This window comes from Anomaloglossus baeobatrachus, chromosome 6 (assembly GCF_048569485.1).
Source record: "Anomaloglossus baeobatrachus isolate aAnoBae1 chromosome 6, aAnoBae1.hap1, whole genome shotgun sequence".
Taxonomy (NCBI): domain Eukaryota; kingdom Metazoa; phylum Chordata; class Amphibia; order Anura; family Aromobatidae; genus Anomaloglossus; species Anomaloglossus baeobatrachus.
Window position 1 is genome coordinate 389,102,148 of NC_134358.1, and position 26,078 is coordinate 389,128,225.

Consider the following 26,078-nt stretch of genomic DNA (forward strand, 5'->3'; position numbering starts at 1 on the left):
TAGTGCTGAGAAATACATGTCACGCTGCTCATTCCATTAAAAGGATTAATAAGACTAGAATAAAAGTAAAGAGGGTAGTGGGAAATGTTGTAGCCTGCAACGGACGTGTGGTATTAAGCCATAAGGATTTGGAGTCCAGTGAAGGAAATTTGTGGCAAAATGATGGGTTGCAATTTAATTTGATAGACATTGATTTATGGGCCTTGAGTATTCAAGAGGGTGTGAGGTGGGCACTTCTGTTGGTGGGGTGAATTGAATTATAAGGGGGTCAAGTAAGGCAGCAGAGGGGTGTGGGGTTTTGTTTTTTCTTTTTGAGGTGGTGTGGGGGAGTTTACATCTGGTGGATGGTAACCTCCCATTAGGGTTGGATATTGGGTAATCACCTGGCAGATTTGGGGGCTCCGCAAGGTGGGATCCCTGGGAGTCAGTGATATATTATGTGATTAGTTTTTCCAGTAACTTGTGTTCCCAAGCCTTCAGTCACAGATTCTGGGTAATGCTGGACAGTTTTTTATTTGTTTTAATGGTTTCTACCAAGTTTTGGCGCTCAAAGAACCTACTCACCATCAAGTTTAAGACTGACTTCACACATCTTTTAGTGCATTTTTGAGGTCACAAAGATGCACCAAAATGCGTGCATTTCCTTCGCCCAGCAAAGTCTGAGACTTCTATATTGCTGTCCACACTGCATCTTTGGCTGCATCTTAGCTGCATTTTTGAAGATGCAGTATGTCAATTCTTTGGGGGGGTTTTGAGCCCTTCCAGTCAATAGATTTAACTGAAAAAATGCATTGGGTCAAACGCATTGCTTTTTTTGATGCATTTTGGTGGTTTTTTTAAGACGAAAACGCTGCCTTTGTGGTAAAGAGGCCACCTGTGCACATACCCTAAGTATTTGCTGTAATGGTATAATTTGCCATATTAATCCACAAATGGTGTTGGTCTGCTTTTGTGTGAAAGGGGTTTAAAGGTAATAGGCTTATGTAGGTAGCTCCCTCAATACTGCAGTTAAGACATTACAGCAAGGGATCGAAGCAGATACTTTTGTGAGGTAAGACATTCTCTTTTTTTTTTTTTTTTAAAAAATGTACCTTGCATATGATCTCATGCTGTAATGTCTTTATATTCTTTTACATCCTCCAGACACGGCCATTACACAGTACATAGCAGGGGCACACTTTAACCCCTTCACGACCGGACGATTTTTCGCTTTCCATTTTTTTTTGCCATTCTTTTTCTGAGACGTAACTTTTTTATTTCAGTCAATATGGTCATGTGAGGGCTCATTTTTTGCGGAACGAGCTGTACTTTTAAATGAAACCATCAGTTTTACCATATAGTGTACTAGAAAACGGCAAAATTCCAAATGCTGAAAAATTGCAAAAAAAGTGCGATAGCACTATGGTTTTTGAGATTTTAGTCACTGTGTTCACTATATGGTAAAACTGATGTGTGGGTGTGATACCTCAGGTCAGTGCGAGGTCGTAGACACCAAACATGTATAGGTTTACTTTTATATAAGGGGTTAAAAAAATCGGAAGTTTGTCCGAAAAAAGTGGCGCATGTTTTACGCCATATTCCGTGACCCGTAGCGTTTTCATTTTTCGGGATCTATGGCTCAATGACGGCTTATTTTTTGCGTCTCGAGCTGACTTTTTTAACGGTACTATTTTTGCGCAGATGCTACGTTTTGATCGCCTTATTGCATTTTGCGCAAAAGTTGTGGCGACAAAAAACATCGTTTTTGCGTTTGGAATTTTTTAGCCGCTACGCCGTATACTGATCAGATCAATTGATTTTATATTTTGATCGGGCGTTTCTGAACGCGGAGATACCAAATGTGTTTTTTATTTTTTTAACCCTTTAATTTTCAATGGGGCGAATGGGGGGTGATTTGAACTTTAAGGTTTTTTGTTTTTAATTTTTGAAAACTTTTTTTTTTTTTTTATATTTTACTAGTCCCCCTAGGGGGCTATTGCGATTAGCATTCCGATCGCTCTGCAGTATCTGCTGATCACAGATACAAGGCTGTAAAAGTGAAAGAAAGTCAGGTGTAGTACAGGAGTCATCACATGACCCTGTGCTACCATGACAACTATCGGGAGTCACGTGATCGCGTCACGTGACTTCCGGTATCGGGCGGTAAGGAAATGTTTACCGCCATCGCGCTTATAATGGCGCTGTCACATATTGACAGTGACATATAAGGGGTTAAACGGCACAAGCAGCGATTCTGCTCGTGCCTAGCAGGCACACATCTCAGCTGTGAAAATCAGCTGAGATGTGTGCCGATCACAGCATGATGCTGCCGGAAGACCGCTGGCAGTAACATTATGACCGCAAGGACGTAATTTTACGGCCCGCGTTCGTTATGGGGTTAAAAGATTCTCAAAACAGGAATATTATCTTTCCTTAACATATCCAGTTGTGGAAATTAATCCAAGATCTAGTGATTAAAATGCACTTGGTGTGTTTTTTTTTTGTTGTTGTTTTTTTTTTTTTTTTGGGGGGGGGGTGGTGGGGAGAAGAAACCCCTTAACTTACATACTGACCAGTTTGTCATATCTTTTACTTGCAGTTATCAAGTGAGCTCTCACTGAACTTAACCAATAGCTGTATACCTCCCCAGTGACACTGCAAGACTCCTGGCATACTCGGTGTGCACTCACTGTATGTTTAAGTCCTGGGCTGTTTTTAAACCTGGCTCTGAACTCTCCTGTGTCTCACTTGTATAGCAGACGTAATGAACCGTTCTGCTGGGTACCACTAACTCTGCTGCGGTCCCTGGCTCTGTTGATGGCCGTGTTACAAGTGTTTCTGTGCTGGGAGACTGAAGTCCCCCTCGCCTTCCGGACTTTTCTGCTGGGACTGACTAAACCCATGCAGACTCGGACTCTGGTGTCTGGGTTGCTTCTTCGGGTCCCTTCACCCCTTCTGTGTCGACTTGCCTCCGACCCCACTCAGGATCCCTCAGACCGCTAGGCTTTTTCCCCTGGTACTGACCCATCACAGCACAGTTTTCAGGTTGCTTCCTCTGTCAGTCCTGCATTGGACCTGACCAGTTTCAACTGCCTCTCAGCCCCAGCATTTGAATTTCTAGGAGACTTTAACCCTAGAACGCATACCTGGGGCCTCGCAGGCCTGCTAGGTTACTTGTTTTCTATGGTAGATTTCTATGGTTGCGCGTTCTAGTAACCGACATCAACCAGTACGCCTGACATCAGTTAACTGGAGCTCCCCCTTCAGGCCTGGGATGGAAAGTGTTTTATGTGAGTTCTTCCAATGTGGAAACCTTACTGCACCAACCAGATACTACTGTGGCTACATAACTGTAGGGTGCCACAGTAATCTCACTACAGAGGTTCAGAGCAGATGATCAAAATGACAGTGTGGAACTATGCACTTAGCCCTTGGCCATGCTAGGGGTGATATGGAGCTCCCACATCTGCATACAAAGTCTTAGTTGACAGAGGATTGGGTTTTTAGGAGGTGATTATTTATTTATTTTTGTGACAATGACAATGTGTTACCTAACTGTATTTTATTTTCATGTGGTATGGCTACATCTGTTCTTTTATAGTTTGAAAATGAACACTGCAGCACCTCCTTCGGAAAATGGGCAGTATTCTGCATCCCAACAGAGACCCTTCTTTTATGCACAGCCAACAGCACAACTACCTTTCCCAAATCCTTGGTATTTGAGTCAACTGTACAATCCATATTGTGTTCCTGGACCAAGTAAGCTATTTGCTGGGAATGAATAGACTTGATCTCTCTGCATATGATGCACACTTGTAACATCTAGGGATGAAGTTATGTAATAGATGTAATGCCATACATGTGATTTAAAGTTCAAATTTATTTTCCTCCTAAATTAAGATTTACTAAAATAGTTTAGATTATACATGCAGAAGAAGGCTGCCCAGCCACAGTAATCTCAATAAATATAAGGGTGCACAAGTGTTAAGCAATTACAACATACATGAAGAAAAAGCGCTTGACAACATATGGCACTCGCTCAATAAATAAAATTATAATTTTACTAGTGCATAATTAAAAATATGCATATATTGAACACCACAATATTCACAAAGGTCCCCTTTGCAACCTAATGTATTAGACACAATAACATAAACCTTGCCATATAACAGCAAAAAGGTTCCTATTAAAGCACATACAAATTATAGGGCGAGTCTATCCACACTCCTGCTACCAATATTCCAGGATAAACTATTGACTGAATATTAAACCATATGGGTATATGGAGGAAAATTACGCCAGGTATTTAATATAGGGATTGTGCACCACTTATGCTGAATACTTGGTTTGCCTCACTTCCATATGCTTATATGGTTTTGTTATGGGTCAGGTCTTCTCTGTGTATTCTTGTTATATAAGGGACCTTGTATCATTATAATTATGCACTAATAAAACTACTGTAATTTTATTTGAGTAAATGCCATGTTGTCAAGTGCTTTTCCTTAGTGGAATAGTTTAGACTGGCTAATATAATTAAAAATTCCCTAACTACACTAACTGGTTTTCTATTTTTTTTTTTTTTTTTCCCAATTTCTTTTTGGTTATGATTTGAAAATCCCAATGCATGATGGGCTACACAAAGCATCATTAGGGGGCAGGAGCTACTTTCACTGCTGTAGCCTCTGCCCCTTCCCTGAGATTGCCATTAGTAATGCTCTTCAGGGGTTGGGCTAATTCTAGTGCGATGTACACAATGACTGCACGCTATGTTGCCGGTTAAAATCAGCTGTAACAATCTTAACAGTGTCAGAATATCTGGCAGGGAGGGGGCAGAGGCTGCAGTGGTGACTCCTCCTTAGTATGCACAGGGATTTTCAAACAGTGTCCTCCAAAAAGAAAGGGGTGGGGGGAGGAACACGGTTAAATAGTGTAGCTGGGGATCAGTATGCTAACTTTATTTAAAGGATGTTAAATAGTTTAGATATTGTCACTAGATAAAGATTTGTAATGAAAATTACTTTAAACGTCAGACCATCCCTTTAAGTGTGACAATATCACCATACTTGGTTCTACTATCTTATTTTTTTTTTTCTTTATTTCACAGGCTTCAGAGGAGGGAATCCTTATTTTCCATACTACTCTGTGGCACTTCATGAGTACCCTGGATATTATGTTCCCCAGCATCAAATGAACATGAGAATGAGTAGAAGACCTCATTTTAATGCCAACCCTCCCTCCCCTATGTTTTACCATGCCACACGATTTAGGCATTACAGTAGTCCAGGAAGAAGAACTGAAACTAAAGAAACTCAAACTGATCCAAGACAGCCAGAATATGTAACCAAAAAGCACCATGCTACAGACAGTAAGGACAGTGATGCAGGAAATCTGGTATCCCTGTCCTCTGGTGTAAGCACAGAAAATGAAAACAACTTGGAGAATGTTGAAATGACAATGTTGCCAGCTCCTGTAATGTCTGAAAGGGACTATCACAAAAATTCTTGTAATCCATCACAGTACAGCAACATGCCTCCAGGAAGTTATGCGTATGAGAAAGAGGAGGTAAGAATAGAGTATGGAAGTGGTTCTCCTGCAGCCATACAGATGTGGAAGTCTTATAAAGAAACCATTCCTTTATATGATGTGGCTGTTGTTAAAGACATACCCGAAAATGTAGTTCAGCGTGATCTATTTTGTGAGGGTGTACTGTATGGCCCTCATGCAGAAGGAGAAGAGATCGCAGTACAAAGTGTGTCCTTCTCAAAAAAAGACGAGAGTAAACAGTCTGCATCTACTAAACTCTTAGGCATAGATGGTGTGCAAGATTTAGAATCTCAGACCTTCCTTCCACAGTCCAGGGAGTCTGGCAAACAAGCCAAATCAAATATAAAAGGAAAGACATCTCAAGAGTATGATCCTCAGTCTGTTTTAGTAGAACAGATTGAAGTGGTCCATCCTGTTTATAATGTCCAACACACTGATGACCAAGAAAACTCTGAGGGAAATGAGGCATCTGAAGAAACAGACAATAATGAACTACTTATTGGTCCAAAAATGGGTTCCGAAAACTTAATTACAAACCAGTCTGTATGTAATGGTGAGGTGAATGCAACAAATGGCGGTTTGTGGGCAGAAGAGTCTGCACAGAATTTAATTCCATCACAAACATGGCTGGCTTGTTTTGATGATCTAGAAACAAACTATGATTATGACATGTATATGTCTCAGAGAAAACAAAAGCGACCAAGCATATTAAGTATAACCTCTGAGGAGCTTTCTTCCAGGGATGAAGGTTCATCCATGGATAATGCCTCAGTTTCCTATTTTGTCCCAGATTACATGCTTAGGAAAGGTTTGTATGCTTTCCGAAAACATGCAGAGAGCACTGAAAGAGAGAAAATCCAAAGCAGTGGCTCTTTAAAAGAGGATGACGTGCCTCCAAAACATGCCAGCAGTCAATATGACAAGAGTTATAACTCTTCTGGATTAAAGGTTAGAGAGGTTTCAAGTAGAAATCGCAAAATTGGTGTACCTGTAAGGGGCTTAAGCAAAAGAAAGCTATATTCCATAAAGAAGAAACCGCGGAAGAGTCAATCATTGTCCGAACCCGAAGATTCTGAAGAATATTGGGTTTTGGAAGAAGAGAAACTGGATAATATTGATGATCAGAGTGACAATGAAGAATACTACTTTCAAGAAGGCCTACCACATGATCAGATGCAGCTTGGTAAAGGTAACTACTTTAAGCAGATTGCTCAAAAAAGAATTCTATGGAAGCCTCCAAAAGGTGTATTTCCAGCGCAGCTTGTGGGATTTCCTGTCAGAGAGAAACTAAGGGTGAAGAAAAAAGGATCAAGTGAAGTCTTGGGGCACATTCACCAACCCAAACAGAGTGATTATATTGCCTATGAAAAACCAGAAAAAGTTTACAAAGAGGTGCCTGAACAGAAGTCGTCTCTGCAAAAGCCAATGGGTGGTAAGTGTAATAATGAAGAGTCTGCATTTGGTCTTCCCCTTTCACAGCTCATTTTTGCAGAGACTGACAGTTGGAAAAATCGATACTCGTATACAAAGGTTTCATCATTTTCTTTCCTTACACAAACTGAAAATTTTCCAAAAGGTCTACAAGATGACTCAAAGATGCAAATGCATGAATGTAAATGAGACTAATTCTTAAAAGAAATCCCCTACATTTGTGTTCATGTGATCTGTCTGGTTTATTGTGATTAACTTGCTGTGCATGTAGTACTGTTAAATTTAGTTGTATACTTTAAACACCACATTTTCATGACTTCTTATGAATGTAGTGCCTTTGCTTTGGACCTATGTGCAGCGCAACGTCTAGCTGCGTTCACATGGTTTTAAATGTAGTGATTATCTAGATTATGGCGTAAAGCCTGGACCTTCTGTGGGTAAACTGAAGAGGTCCTGTATTGCCATACGGTTCTATGCATGTTTGGTACACAAGTTGTCAGGATGTCTGACTGTTGTGGTTGAGTTGGTGTATTTAATGTTCCAAAAGACTCCAATTTACTTAATGGTTGTGTAAAGCAAGCATTTGGCTTTTACTCGCACATCTGTTTCTTTATTTTTTTTATTGATTTATTTTTTTCCCCTTAAGCAATCTGCGTGGTAATTGGTGCTCATGAATGGTTGACAGTCAATTGCACAAAGAAATGATAGAAAATCTACAATTTCTTTATTGTAGAAATTGTGTGGTTCAATATCTTTTGCTTCCATCAGGAAAACATCAAAAGAAAACCTCTGGGGCAACTGTTGAAGAGTACTGGGTTGGAAGAGGTGCTAAGCCCAAATTCCCCCAACCTACATATTATCTGCAAGATCCAACCCAAGTCAAAGAGCAAGGTAATAAAGCATAACTTGACAGCCTGAGTTCTACAGTGTGTCCACCCATATCCTGTCCACGGCTGTTAACTTGAGAACGGCGGCAGCTATAGGCATAGAGGTGGTGTCTAGGTACAGTAAAGTATCCATGCGCTACGCAATGAAACCACCTATAGCGCCACCTGGTGGAAAACAATGGAGTTAGCATTTTTATCTCAAACTGAACGAGATAGAGGGAAAAAAAGTGAATTACAAAGTTGTTTGGCATCATCAATTCAATACGACTCAACACCTTGCATACAGAAATGCTATATGAAACCTATGACCCCCCCCCCCCCCCCCCCCAAGCATTGAATGCTGGTTACATATGTCGCTCATTTAACTTTGATGCTCAGTGGTCACTGTCAGCTGCATTGCACATCTGGACAACATACTGTATCTTGGTGCACATTGTGCAATATGGTAGGTAACACGTTTGCACAAGCACCTATGATACATCGTCGTAGGTCCTGCAATATTGGTGGAGGAGTCGCATACACCTGTTTGATGTGACCTTACAGAAGTCCAATGGGGTCAGGTCAGCGTGGCGGACACTGTATAAAAATGTGTGCAGTGAAATGTAGTCAGTTGCACTTGAGAAATTTTTTTTTTTCTTTGTGGTGTCACCTTTAACCCTCCCCCCTTCACTCCCACTTTACACTGCATTGCTAACACATGAACCTTGAGCCAGCTTCAGGTTTTTTTTTTTTTTTTTGGGCAAAAGATTCAGTGGCCCTCATGCACAAGCACATACAGATACGTACACATAGATATTTAAAGACAAATTCACAAATACAAATGGACAGTGTAGTGTTTTTATATACACTGACATACATGCACACATACTGCACACACACATTAGAGACTACTAAAATGGGGAAGCCAGCAGTAAACTCACTCGCCTCCCCCAGCTTGTCTCCATCCCGCTCCTCCCAGGCATGTGGCTGTGCTGCATGATGGCCGTTACACTAACGGACAGGGCTGTACAATTCACACTAACACTGCTGTATATACATCACAGGAGGCGCTGGGTGCAAATAAAGCCCTGAGGGGCATACATGTTACTGGTGGGCTGTGGCATATACAAATTACTGAGGGCCTGTGGGATACACATTACTGGGTGGGCATAAACTGTGGCCCTGGGGATGCTCTGGGCCCATAGGCCAACACATCCTGTTTCTGGGGCATATGCAGGCAGCAGCACTGTAGGACACGGCTGGCTGGCAGAATCTCCTCTTTGTGGGACAGGAGCACATTGCATGCTAGCTCCGCCTACAGATTAACTCCGACCTGCGGGCATGTGCTCGGTTGGTTTAAAGCGCCGGCAGACAGAAAAGTGAGGCATCCAGCCAGAGCACAGTCCTGGAAATCTGCCCGGGGCCCGCAGGAAAGCTATTGACTACCTGCTCCTGCCACCCACAAGTGGGCCACTTGCCTGCGTGGTGATGCTGGCCCTGCATAGGACATGCCCAGGGCTGGGGGTACTCGTTACCGGGCCAGATTAGTCCGGTGGTGATGAGACGGCGTGACATGGTCCCGTGATCCTAGCTGTGTCTTTGAACAATAAGGGATGATGATTGTGATTATTTCCTGGTCGTCTCTACTGCGCTGACTCTTTCCCTCCTGTCCCGCGCCTCCACACACAGTTCCCTGAGCCAAGGGCTGCAGACCTTCAACCATCAAACACATTTGGTAGACTCCTTGCTCCCTCATCAGAGTGCTTTAAACTAGAGCAATATGGAATGGGAAATGTATGGCAAGGAAAAAGTATGCAGCTAATGAGTTCTTTTGAACTCTGCAATTAAAAGTGGAAATAAAGAACAAAAATAAATTTTAATGGAAATAGGAGCAAGGGAAACTGACTGCAAACTAAAATGTGATTTATACAAATGTAAGAGCATGGGACAAAAACGAGAATTGGAGCTGCTAAAACAGGAAGGAATATGATGTCATGGACATCTCTGAAACTGGATGAGATGATACACAATTGAAATATAAACCTTGAAAGCTACAACTTTTATAAGAAGCAGGCTTTGGAGGGGAGGAGGTGTTGGATTGCATGTTAGGAAAGCATATGCGTCGCCCCCGTGCCAGCAGCCGAGATGTCCAGATCCGCAGTGGCTCGGGGGGGGAGGGGGTTGTTGTTGTTGCGTGGCCACTCAATTGAAGGGGGTATTTACAGGGGATTGTAAAGTTCATGACTCCACCTGTGGTAATGACTACTACCGCTGCAGTTGGGAGTACCTGGGGATGATGGAATGGGGCAGCCAGGTGTTGCGACCCTCAATGAGTAGGGGGATACCCCGGGGGTCAGTGATGGTGTAGGAGAGTGCCGTTGGGTGTGAAGGGGGTCACTTGTGTACTCACTCAGTCCATTAAGCTGACACAGACTGAATAAACCAAAGTTCTGGATTCTGCTGCTGCTGAAGGGAGCTAGTTCGGGTCCCGTCCCCAATGGTGCTGCCTGGTGATCTGTGACCTGCCTCCTGGCACTAAGTGTACTTCTCTGTTGGTCCTGGTAGTATGGAACTTGCTGGGTCACGCTCCCCACTACGGCTAAGTGTGGGAGCTTGCTCTCAGGGTTCACGCTTGGGATTTTCTGGACCATTTTCAGTGGAAAGTACTATCCCCTTCATTGTGCTAGTACCTCGTTTTTTTTTTTTTTGTTTTTTTTTTTGCGGGTGGTGACCGGATCTTGAAGGCTCCGTTCTTGTCGGGTAAATTGTCAGGTTGCCTGAAGCTACTCCCTGACCTAGGGTCAATGTACTCCATCGTGCCCTGGTCCCAGCCCGGTGGTGATGCAAGGCTGCCGGCTGTCCTCCTCGACAGATCTGTGCCCCTTGCCACAATCCCCTGCAACCAGGGGTCCAGCTCCTCTAGGCCCAGACCAGTCTGCCACCTAGATAGTTTCCTAGGAGCCCTGCTCCTGACCTACTCTCCTCTTCCAAACTCAAACTTTCTATTCCTGACCTCCCCTCTACCCTCTACTCTACAAACCCGCCCCCCCCACCAGGTGGGCGACTCTATTCCACTCAAGCCATCCTCTGGTGTGTTTGGGTGTGGTGCAGTGTGTACCTAGGATTTGATAAGCTGATGTAGACAACACCATATAGTTGGGGACCCATAACCAAGGAGCTGGATATTGCACGGGAGGGCAGTTTGTGAAATACCCTGTGACGACCTGATAGTTCAGGGGTGTCACACATGCATCTCCACAGAAATGTAAACTTCAGAGAATGGCAGCTCTATAGAAACTGAGTAAGAATACAAGGAGAGAAGAAGAGAACAATAATGTAGGTGTTTAGCATAGGTCACCTGGACATACTGAAGATATGGATGAAATTTTTTTTTTTATTTTTTTTTTTTTTTTTTTTCCTCCCTCCAATGTCTTTGGTCTCCCAAAAAAAATCACATGGTGATGATGGTATTTTAATTATCCAGATTTGTTGGGAATCTCTCAAGAAAAAGTAGTAGACCCAGAAAATTCTTATCTTCTCTTGCTGTTTTTTTTTTTTTTTTTTTTTTAAAAAGGTAGGGGGAACAAGAGGATCTGTTGGACCTAATCCTTACCAACAGCAAGGAAATGGTTGAGGTAAAGGTAGTCGGTAATCTAGGAGGCAGCAATCTAGCTATCCTTGTCCAAAATTCAAGAGGAAGACTTGTGAGGACTGACTTAAGGTTGGACTTCAGAAAGGCAGATTTTAATGGACTTGGAGGGTAGGAAAGGTCAAATGGCTGGATGTTTTAAAAGAAATGTTGAAGGATGGGAGATTTTGCTTAATTCTCACTGCACAATTGGTAATCTAAAAGGAAGAAATGAAAGCCTTTAAAGAGACCAGGATGGATGAACACAGAACTTACACATGTCTCTTTACACTTTTTTTTTGTAAGTGTATATCAAATAGAGGAGGCATATCTAAAGATAAAAAATGATTTTCCAGCAGACAGCATTAGAGCTAAAGCCAGTAATTAAGTGAGACTTGCAAGGGAGACCAAAACCAATAAAGATTTTTGGAGATATGTCTAAAACAAAATAAAACTTGCTATAGGACTTTTACAGGATGAAATGGGTGAAGTGGTCAAAAATAAGGAAGGCTTAATTTTTTTTTTTTTTTTCCTATGAATTTTAAATCTCTTCGTCCAGATTAATTACATCCTAGGGTAGAATGGAGATGGAAGAGGAAATTGCAGAACAACTAGTCAGAATCATTGCATTTTTCTGGAACAGGAGATTGGAGAAAGGCAAATGTCATGTACATTTTTTTTTTATTTTTTTTTTTTTTTAAGATGGGAGTCAGGAAATTACAGGCCAGTGAGCCTTATTTCTATATCAGGAAAGATCTTTGAACAAATTATTAAACAGCATGTAAGTACTTGGATAAGAATACATTAACCAGAGACAGCAAGGGTTTGCAGCAGCAAACAAGTCATGCCAGACTAATCTATTTCCTTCTGATGGAATGAATGACTGGGTAGGTCAGGGAAATGTGGTAGATATACTATATCTTGACTTTATCATATGCTTTTGAAGTCCTCTCATACTATAATGACCTAGTATGGGATTGACAAGACTACGGTTTGGATTCATAACTGGTTCAGTGTTTGTACTCGGTGGTAATAGTTTGATCATCCACTTGGAAGTGTTTTCAAGTGGGGTAAAAGGGTGTCTTGGCACTAGTATTCAACATTTTTTTTTTTTTTTATCTAGATAAGGGAACTATAGGTAAACTAATCAAATTTGCAGGCTATGGAAATCTAGAATGGATAATGAACTATAAAGTGTTCATAAGGCTCTAGATAAGCTAGAACAATATTCAGTGACTTATAGAATAGTTAACAGGGAGAAATGCAAAATTCTTCATCTGGGCAAGATATATAAACATTTACAAAATGGGAGGAATAGAACTAAGCAATAACACATGTGAAAGACTTGGGTATACTAATCAAACTTAAGTCAACAGTGTGCAGCAGCAAAAAATGCATACTGTTCTGAGAGATTAAGAAAAGCATAGTCTAGATCACATTAAGTAATTATCCCCCTCTGCTCCTTTGGTCAGACCTCATCTGGAATACTGTCCAGTTCTGGGCACTAAATTTTAAGACTTTGAAATACTGGAACAAGCTCAGAGAAGAGCTACCAGGATGGTGAGCAAACTGTCCTTCGAAAAACAGTTAAAGAATCTGGGAATGTTCAGCTTGCTAAAAACAAGGTTTAAGAGGAGATTAATAGCTGTCTATAAATATCTGGTGACGTCAATGTAGAGGGATCCTCCTCATTTTGCATCTGGAAATGTGAGAAGCAATGGAGTGAAAGAATATATCTTTGTACAGTTAGCCAGTAGAGAGAAAAAAAAAAGTTGAGACCTGTGTAGTCTCGACAGTTTGCTTCATATATTAGCCTTTTCAGTTAGCCATTAAAAGGTATCAGCCACTGAACTGTTTCTAAACAAAAAAATGTGTAGGATGCATGTTATCTTTAAACGAGTTTATTTTTATCTTTAGACAAGCCTCCAAAAAAGAAAGGAACGCTCAAGTCTTTTAAAAGAAAACAAAATCGAACTGATACAGAAGAAATAGAAGCGTGGGAGATACCCAGATCCTTTTTGTACAGAGGTATACAACTTTAAATTGCATAAAGCTGCTGACCACTCTGTTTGTGGGACAACCCCTTTTAAAGTATTTGCTTAGCATTAGTTTACAAAGTCCATTTTACTCAATAGATCTTTATTTAATTTCTGTAATTTTGCTTAAAGAGGGAGGGGAAAAAATAAAACTGGAAAATGCTTTACCTCACAAATGGTTATGATCCGTGATGTGCAATGTGTATGTTCTCTTGTATCCTCACCTGCCATGGGGGCTGGTATGAACAGGCCATTTTCCTGTACGGTCAGACACAGCCATCACACAGAACAGACATATTTGTAAGATTCTCAGCAGAATGTTTTTTGCAGGAAAAAAATTGCTCTTATGAGCTTAACCAAAATGATGAGTCAGCTAAGAGCTGGTAAACATTCAATGCGTAAAAGCACATTCAAACTCTGGCCATGTCAGACAAGGGACACAAGGGGGGGGGGGGGGAAACAAGATGAGCATATACCCTACAGCAGGTAAACAGTATAGTACATATAAATAACATGGGATACTTAACACTAATTTAATTAAAAAAACAAAAACTAAGTCACCCCACTACTAGGTGTAACCATCAGGACAGTCCTAACCTGTCTCTAATAAAACCTCAGCATGTGTCAATGTGAGCAAGGGCAGAGCAGACGGGCCCCAACTGACGTCCATTCTTGGAAAGCTATGTTAAATACTTTGCTCACACTTTTTCATGTAAACTCACCTTTGTACATTTCTAAGACGGCTGGGCTCTGTGCGTATTGCATGCGGTTATGCTGCGTATTGTACTGCAGCGTAACTGCATGTGTCCCCAGCATCTATGAATGTGCATAATCCATGCGCACGTTGCGTTTTAGAACGTAGCAATTTGCATGCTGCCAAATCGCTGCGTTCTAAAAAGCAACATGTCACTTATTCCGTGCGCTTTAGATGCAGGTCCCACTCTGTCTATGGTGGGGGCTGCATCCAGAGCGCATTAAATCGGCTTTTTCACAGCATTCATTACGCAGTGTTTCGCAGCGATTTGAAGTGCACATGTGCTGTTCAAATTGCTGCAGAAATTTCTGCAGGAACACAACGCAACGTGGGCACATAGCCTTATACTGTATGTGCTGCATTTCCTGCCGCTACAATTGTTGCTATAATTACTCTGGTGCTTTTAGAGACACAACTCCCTTCAAATCCAGTGAGCATAAAATAAAGGGTAAAGTGCACTAAGCCTTTTTAAATTAATATATATATTTATTTTTTTATTTTTTTTTTTTTAGGTCGCAGCTCAAGAAAAAGTGGCACCAAGAAGTAGCACAACTGCTTATTATGTGTATTAAATGTATTTATTTCTTAATCTGTGTGAGTGAGTTTTGCATTGAAACATTTTTACTCCAATAAGGGAGTCCTACCTACGAGTCCACTGATTGTTTTGTAACCTTGTGGTTTATTGCGCACAGAAATGGAAAATGAAGCAAAGTATCTGACATGCACAGCAAAAAAATGTATTGAATATTCAAAATGTATTGAAAAAAGTGGCACAAAATTTAAAGCACATATGTAAATAGCACAAAGCACAACCAACAAATGAAGGCTAATAAACTTGCATAAACATATATACCTGTTATGGATTTGTTTTGTTATAAATTGACACCTCTGGGAATTTTTCAGAAGGCAATTGTGCCACCCTGGCACAGACCGGGGTGCTCAGTTCTGGGATGGTCATGGCTCGAGGGGTGCGGACCCGGGCTCGGCACTCACTCCGATCCTTGAAAGACGGATTATTTACAGGGGAGAAGTTCGTGACTCCACCTGCGGGTCACTGTAATGGGAGTACTGCCGCTGCTGGAAGGAGTATCGGAGCAGATGGTGGGAGTCAGCAAGGTGTCAGTCCCTCCGCAGGTAGGGAAGGCCCTGGCCTCTGAGGTTTTTTGGTGAGATGTTTGGGAGGGCAGGGTGCAGGGGACCCAGGGTACTCACTGTTGGTAGTTGTGGTGCAGGATGAGGATTATAAAGCACACGCCACACGCCACACGCCACACGCCACACGCCACACGCCACACGCCACACGCCACACGCCACACGCCACACGCCACACGCCACACGCCACACGCCACACGCCACACGCCACACGCCACACGCCACACGCCACACGCCACACGCCACACGCCACACGCCACACGCCACACGCCACACGCCACACGCCACACGCCACACGCCACACGCCACACGCCACACGCCACACGCCACACGCCACACGCCACACGCCACACGCCACACGCCACACGCCACACGCCACACGCCACACGCCACACGCCACACGCCACACGCCACACGCCACACGCCACACGCCACACTCTCTACAGGGGAGCCCGTCCAGGTGTCCGCTCCCATCAGTGTCACTGGATAATCCAGAGCCGCCTCCATGCACAAGTTAGTTCTGTGTTGTGACCCCTTGCGATGACGCTGTTGGGGGCCCCGCTAACTATTATTTTTTTATTATATATTTGTAGTGTAGCTGTGCTCTTGATGGCTGGCACTTGGGATTTTAGTGAGCAGTGTTATAGGAAAGCCCTATCCCCCACAGTGTGCTGTCACCTTCAATCTCTGAGCTCCTAGGGAAGTTCATAATTAACCTGGGAGAGCGAGTTTTTTTTTTTTTTTTTTTTTTTAATCAGGACACTTGAACCTGCTCCTGACCTAGGGTGTTGTACCCCATCGTGCACTGTACCGGTCAGTTCTTTTGGGTTTCTGATGCAGACAGTCCTCCGGCTGTCCGTCGCACCCTTCCAATGTTGCTGCCACTGGTCCCTGGCTCCTCTGGTCCCGGACCACAGTCTGCAACCCAACCTCTGTTTAGCTCCCTGGGAGCTACTACTCCAGCTCCACACTCCTTGAGGGTTCTCACTACTCTCCTACTTTCTCCCTCCCCTCCCACCAGTCTACCTGACCGCTAGGTCGGTGGCCTTATTCCGCTTATCCAACCCACTGGTGTCTGACAGGTCATGTGAGGTGTGATTGGGATTTGTGCTGATGGTAGGGACACCGGTTTCTTAGGAACCTAAAACCAGGGGGGTTAGGCCCTGCACCCGGAGTAAGGATTGCAGTACCCTGTGACACCGATATATTCAAAGATGCCACACAATTCCCTAATACATTTATCTGAAATGCATTCTCCAGGTGTAGAAGGTGGTGATATTACACTCGCCCGTCATGTCTATAGAAGAAAGGATCCTGTCTATAGATGGCATAACAGATTCTACACATGCCACTTCTAGCAGCCTGTATTTTTGCACCTTTCTGGAGATTATTGGATGTTATCCTAGGCACTTAAAGCCTTGTAAAGCAGAAAAATCTCCATTCTGATTTTCCTAATCAAATACATTGGCTCAGTAGGGGATTTGTTAATTGCATTGGTGCTAGTTGATTAAAACTATATTCAACAGATGCCTACCTTTCTAGCCAGTGAACAAAGATGATTCACACAGTAGGAATGAGTGGACCTGTGGGTGTGCTGATTCAGCCAGACTTTAGTCCAAAGTTCTGTCCAGGTACCTACCTGGACCCAAACCCCATATAAGTCAATGTAGACTCATACTATAAATCTTGGAAAATAGTCCTAGTAAAGGTTAGAGGGCAGCAAATGGGGGGTAAGTGTCTGAGCTGCAGTCAAACTGCTCTATTGCAGTAATGTTAAACAAAAAAAAAAATTACCCCCCCTCACCACCTATTTTGCTAAAGCACCAGCTGGGAACTGATATCCGGCTCTGACGAGTGGCTAATATCACTTTCGCTCCCCACCCTTAGAATGCCAGACCCTGGCTGTCGGCTTTACTTTGCTTATGAAATAGGGGGTACCCTACACCTTATGTGACAGTGGAGGAGGAAAAAGTGGGGGGTTCCCCCTCTATTTTTGAGAACCAGCCAAGGTAAAGTGTACAATTGGGGGCTCGTATCAGGGTGAGAAGGACCATGGATATTTGGCTTTCCCATTCTAAATATAGCAGCTGCCTCATAAATGGTGCATCCATTTAGATGTTGCAATTCTGGCACTTTGCCCAGCTCTAACATCTCACTGATTTCCCTTGATAGTAAATAAGTCTTCTCACCCTCAACTCTCTTAACATCACATTGATCAGAGAAAAACCCAGAGGCAGATCTATCATCTCACTGATTTATATAATATCAATCTAATTTTTTTAACACATACTGTGTAATTATTTTTTTTTTCCATTTTTCACATACAGCAATCAGACTAGTTCCCGGGATCAACCTCCCATTATATAATACCACTTTCATGGTTGCTCATTATCCTTCATGCATATGCACTATTTTCCCTGTCTGGTTGCAGTCAGACAAGCCCCCACCCCGACTGCTTTCAAACAGATGCTGTTTGCGTGTCTTAAGGTGGTGTCACACACAGCGACAACGACGTCGCTGCTAAGTCACCATTTTCTGTGACGTAGCAGCGATGTCCCGTCGCTGTGTGATATCCAGCATCGACCTGGCCCCTGCTGGGAGGTCGCGGATTGTCCTGCTTCATATTTTTTTTTTTTTTTTTTTTTTTGGACGTTGCTCTCCCGCTGTGAAGCACACATCGCTGTGTGTGAGAGCGACGAACTGAAGCAAGCAGGGAGATGGCGTCTGGCAGCCTGCGGTAAGCTGTAAACATCGGTAACCAAGCCAGTGCCGACTCCCTGCATGTGTAGCCAGAGTACACATCTGGGAAATAAGCAAAGGTTTGCTTATTAACTCGATGTGTACTCTGGCTAGGAGTGCAGGGAGCAAATGCTAAAGTGGTGTGCGCTGGTAACAAAGGTAAAGATCAGGTAACCAGCGAAGCATTTTGCTTGGTTACCTGATATTTACCTTAGTTACAAAGCGCAGTATCTCTTCCACGCGTCGCTGGGGGCTGATCGCTGGTGAGATCTGCCTGTTTGACAGCTCACCAGCGACCATGTAACGACGCAGCAGCAATCCTGATTAGGTAGGTCGCCAGTCATGATGACTCCTGCATCGCTACGTGTGACCCTAGCTTTAGGCTATGTGCCCACAGGACAACGTACCCGCGGATTTTGGCGCAGGTTTACCGCAGCTGCTCCCTGGAATCTGCAGCTATCCATTGCTGCAGTATATGTGCAGAGTTGTTGCGGTAAACCTGTGGGACAAGTGCGGGAATTCCGCCCTGTATCTCGTGGAGGAGTGGGAATTCTGCAGATATTTCTGCATGAATAATTGACATGGGGAGTGTCTGTACTTGCAAGAACCTGCAGATTTATCTAGAAAATCCAGATAAAACCTCAGGTTTTCCGCATCAAAATCTGCAGGTACATTGTCCCATGGGCACATAGCCTAAGGGTGTGACCGCACTTTGCTTTTTACCTGCTTTTTTCAACTCCAGAGTTTAATGCCAAAAGGGATGTTCTGCTTTTCAAGCATAGTCTATGGGAATTTGGGTTTCTAGACCGCACTATGCAGTTCAAAATGCTGCCTTTTTGTGGCAGAACGTTCGGCAAAAACTCAGCTTTGCAGTGCAAAACCAAAATGGCAAAAACAATGGACATGTCAATTGTTTTTGCCATTTGGGTTTTGCACTGCAAAGCTGAGTTTTTGCCCAAATTTCTGCCACAAAAAGGCAGCATTTTGAACTGCATAGTGCGGTCTAGAAACCCAAATTCCCATAGACTATGCTTGAAAAGCAGTACACATCCATTTTGGCATTAAATGCAGTTGAAAAAGCAAGTAAAAAGCAAAGTGCGGTCGCACCCTTAGACTGTGCCCACGGGCGCTCGCACCTGCGGATGTATCCGCAGGTACGAGTGCATGTTTACCGCAGCTGCCCGCCGGCGTCCGCAGCTATTTTTAGCTGCGAGATTACAGCAGAATAGCTGCGGGAAACATGCGGACATTCATGCGGCTACCTGCGGACGTCCCAGCCTCTATCTCCATAGCGGAGGGCTGGGTCATCCGCAGGTAATTCCGCTGGAATAATTGACATGCAATTATAGCTGCAGATGTCCGCATCCGCAGGATGTTCGGCAGCCGCACTTTCCGCAGCGTGGACACAGCACTCCCCATGTCCCATAGGATAACATGGGGAGTGACTGTACATGCTAAAACCTGCGGATTTATCTGGAAAATCCAGAAAAATCCACATGTTTTCCGTGGCAAAATCCGCACAAACAAGCTCCCGTGGGCACATAGCCTAATAGTGTGTAAACTTTATATTAAAAAAAAAAAAAAAACTGCCATAGGGTCTTCCCATACTATATAATAACCAGCACAGATAAAGCATACAGCTCAGGAGTGCATTTATTTTGGTTGAGTATCAAAATAAGAGGGTTTGCATGTGACTATTTAAAAAAAAAAAAAAAAAAAAAATGGAACCGCATGTTTTTAATGACTTGATACCCAGCCATGATAAAGCTGACCGCTGGTATTCTCAGGCTAGGGAGCCTACAGCTGCCCAGGATTCTCATCCATTAAATGCGACAACTTTTTCACCAGCTCATCCTGATTTGCCATGGTGTGGGGGTAATAAGGGGTTAATGACAGCTCACAGCTGCAACTCAGCCCTAGATTAGTAATGGGCCCCACCCATTACTAATCTAAGTAAAAAAAAAAAAAAGTTTTTTGGTGTTTGAAATAAAATACAAACTCTCACCCTTTCACCCCTTTATTGACCCCCAAAATAACAAAGTCTGCCAATCCACATGAGGCCCCACAACGATTCCAGCTCTACTATATTACTGAAGGCATGGGCATAGAACATGACTGCCCACTGTGGGCTTCAGGCAGAGACTGAGCCACAGCGGTGAGATTACTCAGTTTTATTTGCAGTCACAGCTGGAGGTTCCCACAGTTCTCCCACCTGTGACTGCAGGTAACTTCAAACTCGGTGAAGTCATGGAGTTCAGACCTGCGTTTCCTTGCATAAAAAGTGGTGTCCCTCATGACAGCAGCACAGAAGGTTGCATCTCATATCTGCTATAGGAACAGTAAATATACAAGAGGTTAAAAGTCCCTTCCATGCCCACTCTGCTTTCTGTCCCTATCCAGGACAGGCACAGGAGGTAGCATAGCAGTGCGAAGCACCTACCCAGAGATTGACTGGGGGGAGAAATCATTTCTCTCCTTCCTCCTGTCATGTGGTCTGAGGCTGACAGCTCTCGCACGGAGGTTTCTTAGCTTGCGCCAGTTGAGCGGGTGCTGCTCCTGGTACCAGCCACCTCCCTTGTGTGAGAGCTCTTGGCATCCTGCAGTGATGACTGCAACTGTGCTTCTGGTCATGTGCAGTGCATATCACTTCGGAATGCACTTCTGGCTCAGGAGTTGGAGTGTGGTGTGTGTTTTATGTTGGAATGCAGGAAGACGACCAGAGGGTGTCCCAGGACTCAGCTAGCCACTAGGAATTGTCTAGAGTACTTAGTCTGATGGAGCCTATGGGGGAGTCAGCCAGTTTGGAGTTTCCCCTGTTCTGCCTGTGCTAAGTAAGTTGCCAATCAAGGCCTGTACCTCTGCCTATTGCCCCTGTGTACTTAAAGCTACTGACGCCCCTGAGGCTTCAGTCGACACAGGGTACTGCACTTAAGGTGCGGTACTTATCCCAGGTAAGGAAGAGGTTAATTGCTGGTGTTTCTCACATTCACAAACCACATACAGTTAGGTGCTTTCCCACCGGGGTTGGCTTGGGGTAGATAGGAGGGTGTCCATCACAAGGCATGGCACTTTCCCTGTCACTAGGACAACTATTTGGGGGGCGGGCACCACTTGGGAAAAAGGCAGGTGTATCTTCACACAGTTCAGTTAGCCTCGGGTACAGCTTAGGGTGAGGAGCATAGTCAGGACTTCGGTCCAGGCATATTCTCTCTACCTTCACACTTTTGCGAGCACTACAAGAACTGTGGCTTGGAGCAGGCAGCTCAGCCCGGGTTCTCTACAGCTACTGGGGATTACAGGATCTGTGGAGAGTGCCAGAAAGACCCGCAGCCCATTCAACATTCCATCCATGGGATTGGAGGGATCCTGACCAGAAAGGCCACACAGTAGGAACACCAGCGGTGACCTCCGAATTATCTGGGATTGGCTGGGGCCCTTGACGGTAGAGACAGGTACCCTGCGGGCTGCACTTGAACTGTGAGTAAAAAGGCCTAGAACCGCAGCAGCTGGGTCAGCCTCTTATTGCCATTGTACAGTGCTTTGGCGCCAACGGCCATTACAGCCCTCATCATCCTCCCCAGGGTACACTGTACCTGTGGAGAACCATCCCTGGTTGTGTACCACAGGTGGCATCACGAGACAACTAAAACTCCCAATCTACATCATCCCATCCTCCTCCCTTTTATTGCACACCTCAGGGCCATGAAGCCGGGCAGGGCCACTCATGACATTCCACTGACCCGACATCACCGGCCCGGCAACGAGTCTTTAACCCCTGCCCCATGGGTGCTACATTACACCTTATGTGTTTTAGGGTAGGTGCTCTACAGCAGGGTCTGGCACTGGTGTAATGGAGTCTGGTAGGAAGGCAGCAGGAAAATCTAAGATATGCTGTCTGTAATATCAAGATGCCTGACACATACCAGACTAAGATGTGCAGGCTCTGTATTTGCAAGATTGTCAGTGAGGAACAGTCATCTTTTCTTGTGGACATGCGGTTTGTCCAGTATGGTCCCCACTGCAGATGTCCAGGTCCCATCATAAGAGGCCTGGATGGGAGATGAGACAAAGTTCAGAGGATGAGCTGTTCCCCAACTCAGATTTTGAGGTAGAAAAAGAAGCACCTGAGGTTTCTCCGGAGGAAGACAAGAAATACTACCTTACATCAGAAGACACAGACAAAATATTAAGAGCCATAAGAAGTACCATGAAAGTGGAGAAGGCGGAAATGATCCGCTCATTCCAGGATGAAATGTTTGGGGGTCTTAGATGCCAGAGGAACAGTAAACAATGTCTGAGCCATGTTTCTAGAAGAGTGGGAAGACTCCGAGAAGAGACTTGTTATCCCCAGGGATTTTAGTAAGTGCCTTATGTTTGAACCAGAGGAGGTGAAGGCTTGGAAGGCAATTCCAAAATTAGATGTACTATAGCTAAAGTAGCCAGGAAGACATCTATCTCCTTTGAGGATTCTTCAGGGTTCAAGGATCCGATGGATAGGAAGACGGACGGTATCCTGAAAAGATCCTGGGAAACCTCAGCGGCGGTCATCAGAGCCAACATAGCTGGCATTTCAGTAGCTAGCTCCATGTATCTACAGATTGAGGACTTGGAGAATCACATCGGGAACAAAATTTCCAAAGAGGTTATCATAGAATCCCTACCATTGCTGTAGATTGCTAAGGGCTTTATGGCCGACACATCCACCAAATCTGCCAGGAACAACGCATTTTTCAACTCTGCCTGATGTGTGGTCTGGCTGAAGACCTGGACTCGGGACAACATAACATCTGATAAGTTGTGTTCCATCCCATTTTCTGGGCTGAGAGTTTTGGTCCAGTTCTGGACGATATCTTAGAAAAGGCGGCCAATGAAAAGAGGTTCCCTGCGGAGAAGGCTTATAGATCACAGCTCTTTGGGAGATTCCATCCCTCTAGGAGACAAGATTATAGGGGGAAAGGGAAATCTAGGAGATGGAGTGGCCCCAAGGGAGAAAAAACAAAGAAGTCCTTCTGTGGGTCTAGACGAGGCCCAAATATATATTGACGTCATCGGGGTAGGTGGGAGGCTTTGTCATTTTATCAGGAATTGGCAACAGGTTTCCATGAACAAATGGGTCCTCCTGGCGGTATCAGAAGGATACAGAATAGAGTTGTCCTATTTGCCTCCCAAGAAATTCCTGATTTCAAAATCTTAGTACCCTACCACTCTCTCCCGTATATGGCACAACGTTAAAAAAAATAGAAAAATCAGGCGCAGTAATCCCAGTTGGTCCCGGTAGCAGAACAGTACCAAGGTCACTATTCCACCCTCTTCTCTATAAGGAAACCCTCAGGGTCGTTCTGCACAATTATAAATCTAAAGCCACTAAATTGGTTCTTAAGATACAAGAAATTTTGGATAGAATCCATAAGATACACAACCCTTTTGATACACAGGAACACGGTAAAGTGCACAATAAAATTGAAAGAGCGCCATCTACCCGTCCAGACAAAAATATCTGAGGTTTGCATTAGAAGGGGGGTCAAATCCACCATTTTCAGTTCCGTTGCCTCCTGTTTGCCCTGTCCTTGGCTCCATGTGTATTCATGAAGGTGGTAGCAAAAATTGTGACATACCTCAGGCAGAAGAAAGTGTTCATAATTCCATATCTGGATGACTTCCTGCTAGTGGCGGACTCGGAAGAATTATTCCACCACCTGAAAGTCAATCTATCGACATTACGAGCATTAGGATGGATCATAAATGAGGAAAAGTCGTATCTTTGTCCAAGTAGCAGCAAGACCTTTCTCTGTGTCCAGCTGAATTCCAGAAGAGGATCTGCTTTTCTACCCGAAGAGAAAAGATACAAGGTGAAAGAAAAATCCTCCCCTCGGAAAAGAGATGCCAATGCACAGTCAGGTAGGTCATGAGTATCCTGGGCCTAATGATGTCCTGCATCTCCTGTGTACGTTGGAGCCAGTTTTATTCCTGGGCCCTTTAGAATCTGATTTTGTCAGTCTTGGACGGGAATCATCGGTCTTTGGAAAGAAGAATTACCCTTCCACCCATGGTCAGAGACTCTCTGCAGTGGTGGACAATCCTGAAGAACCTGCAGGTGGGGGTCCCTTGAGCCCTCTACTTCTGTGTCACCCTAACCACTGACGCAAGCAACCAGGCTGGGGGGCTCAGAACAATATTCTCAGAGAAGATGGACTGCAGAGGTTCGTTGCAAGTCATCAAACTTCAGAGAGTTGAAAACAATCTGGGAGGCACTCCAAACTAATCAGTTAATTCTCAAGAACCATCACATAAGAATACTGTTGGACAACATGACAGCGGTTTCCTTCATTCGCCATCACGGTGGCTCTAGACACCTCTCGCTCCAGTCTCTTGAGGAAAAGATATTTTGGTGGGCAGAGGAGTCGGTCATTTCCAAAATAGGAAAGTCCACCTATAGGGTCAGAAAACCAGGTCGCGGATTACCTCAGCAGACGGGAGATTAAACCTTTAGAGTGGGAACTCGACACACAGGTGTTCAGTCAGCTGGTTTAGAGATGGGGATGTCCTCAGGTGGACCTCTCCACCTCCAGAAAGAACAGAAAAGTAAAGAGCTTCTTCTCACTAGACCCCAACCACAATCCCGTAGGGGTGGATGCCCTGTGACAGGATTGAAATATGGCTCTTTTGTGCACCTTCCCACCCTTTCTGCTGATTTGGGTAATAATTTTGCGTTATCACCTCTGCTGCATATTAAGGCAGCAATTAGGTGTCTATATTGTGGTTTAATACAAGGTTACTCCTTCTTAGCACGTGACACTTTATTTCCCCTTGCTGTTTAATCAATTTTGTACTTACTCTTATTTATTTTTATTTTTGTACAAAAAAACCCCCTCTTTTTGCATACTGTGTGGTTTGCGGGTTACCGTTTTTGTGATGCCCTTCTTTTTCCAGCCAATGGTTGTGTATTTAAAAATATTTAAATATCTAATATATGCTTTTTTATCGAGTACCAATAAAGATATTGTTATTTTGTGAACTTTTGTTTGTTTTTTTCTTCGTTGGTTTTGTATTGTGGTCACTAGGGCATAATACACCCCCTACACCGCTGCTTTCCATAACACACCTTCTACACCACCTCTTTCCATAATACACCCTCTACGCCGCTTCTCTCCATAATATTCCATCTACACTGCCTCTCTCCATAATACACCCTCTACACTTCCCCTTTCCATAATATACCTTCTACACCACCTCTCTCCATAATACACACTCTACACAAGCACTCTCTATAATACATTTTGTATACTACTTCTCTCCATATCTCTCCCATACTGCCCCTATGTATAATATCACCCACACACTCTACCCCTCTGTTTAATATCTCACCCACACACACTGATTCTCTGAATAATATCCTCCACACACACCGCCCCTTTCCATAACACACCTGCTACACCGCCTTTTTCTGTAATACACCCTTTACACTGCCCCTCTTCATTATAAATATTATACACTGCCTCTCTCCATAATACACCCTCTACACTGCCTCTCTCCATAATACACCCTCAACACCACCTCTCTCAATAGTACACACTCTACAACACCCCTCTCCATAATACACTTTATACACTGCCTCTCTCCATAATATTTCTCCCACACTTAACCTATGTATAATATCCCCCCACACACTCTACCATTCTGTATAATAACCCATACACACTTTCTCTCTATATAAAATCCTCCACACACACTGCTCCTCTGTATAATAGCCCTCAAATATGCTACCCCTCTGTATTCTATTCCCTCACACAAGCTGCTCCTCTTTAGAATATCCTCCCACACACACTGGCCCTTTGTATAATATCCTCCTAGTATATATGTCCTCCTCCTGGTATATATGTCACCTTTCTAGTATATATATCACCATCCTGGTATATTTGTCTCCATCCTGGGTTCTTCCTGGTATGTAT

General features: G+C 43.8%; 1 protein-coding gene across 1 annotated transcript in view; it reads left to right on the forward strand.

Moving 5' to 3' along the window:
• Positions 1 to 24,238, forward strand: part of LOC142243933 (uncharacterized) — a 140,920-nt gene extending 116,682 nt beyond the window's left edge. Inside the window, exons 2-8 of the mRNA XM_075316125.1 lie at positions 3,581 to 3,738; positions 5,084 to 6,955; positions 7,723 to 7,845; positions 13,366 to 13,476; positions 22,137 to 22,412; positions 23,797 to 24,027; positions 24,126 to 24,238. Coding sequence (XP_075172240.1) covers positions 3,588 to 3,738; positions 5,084 to 6,955; positions 7,723 to 7,845; positions 13,366 to 13,476; positions 22,137 to 22,412; positions 23,797 to 24,027; positions 24,126 to 24,238 — 2,877 coding nt within the window. The 5' untranslated portion in view covers positions 3,581 to 3,587. The remainder of the gene's footprint in view (positions 1 to 3,580; positions 3,739 to 5,083; positions 6,956 to 7,722; positions 7,846 to 13,365; positions 13,477 to 22,136; positions 22,413 to 23,796; positions 24,028 to 24,125) is intronic.
• Positions 24,239 to 26,078: the final 1,840 nt, after the last annotated feature.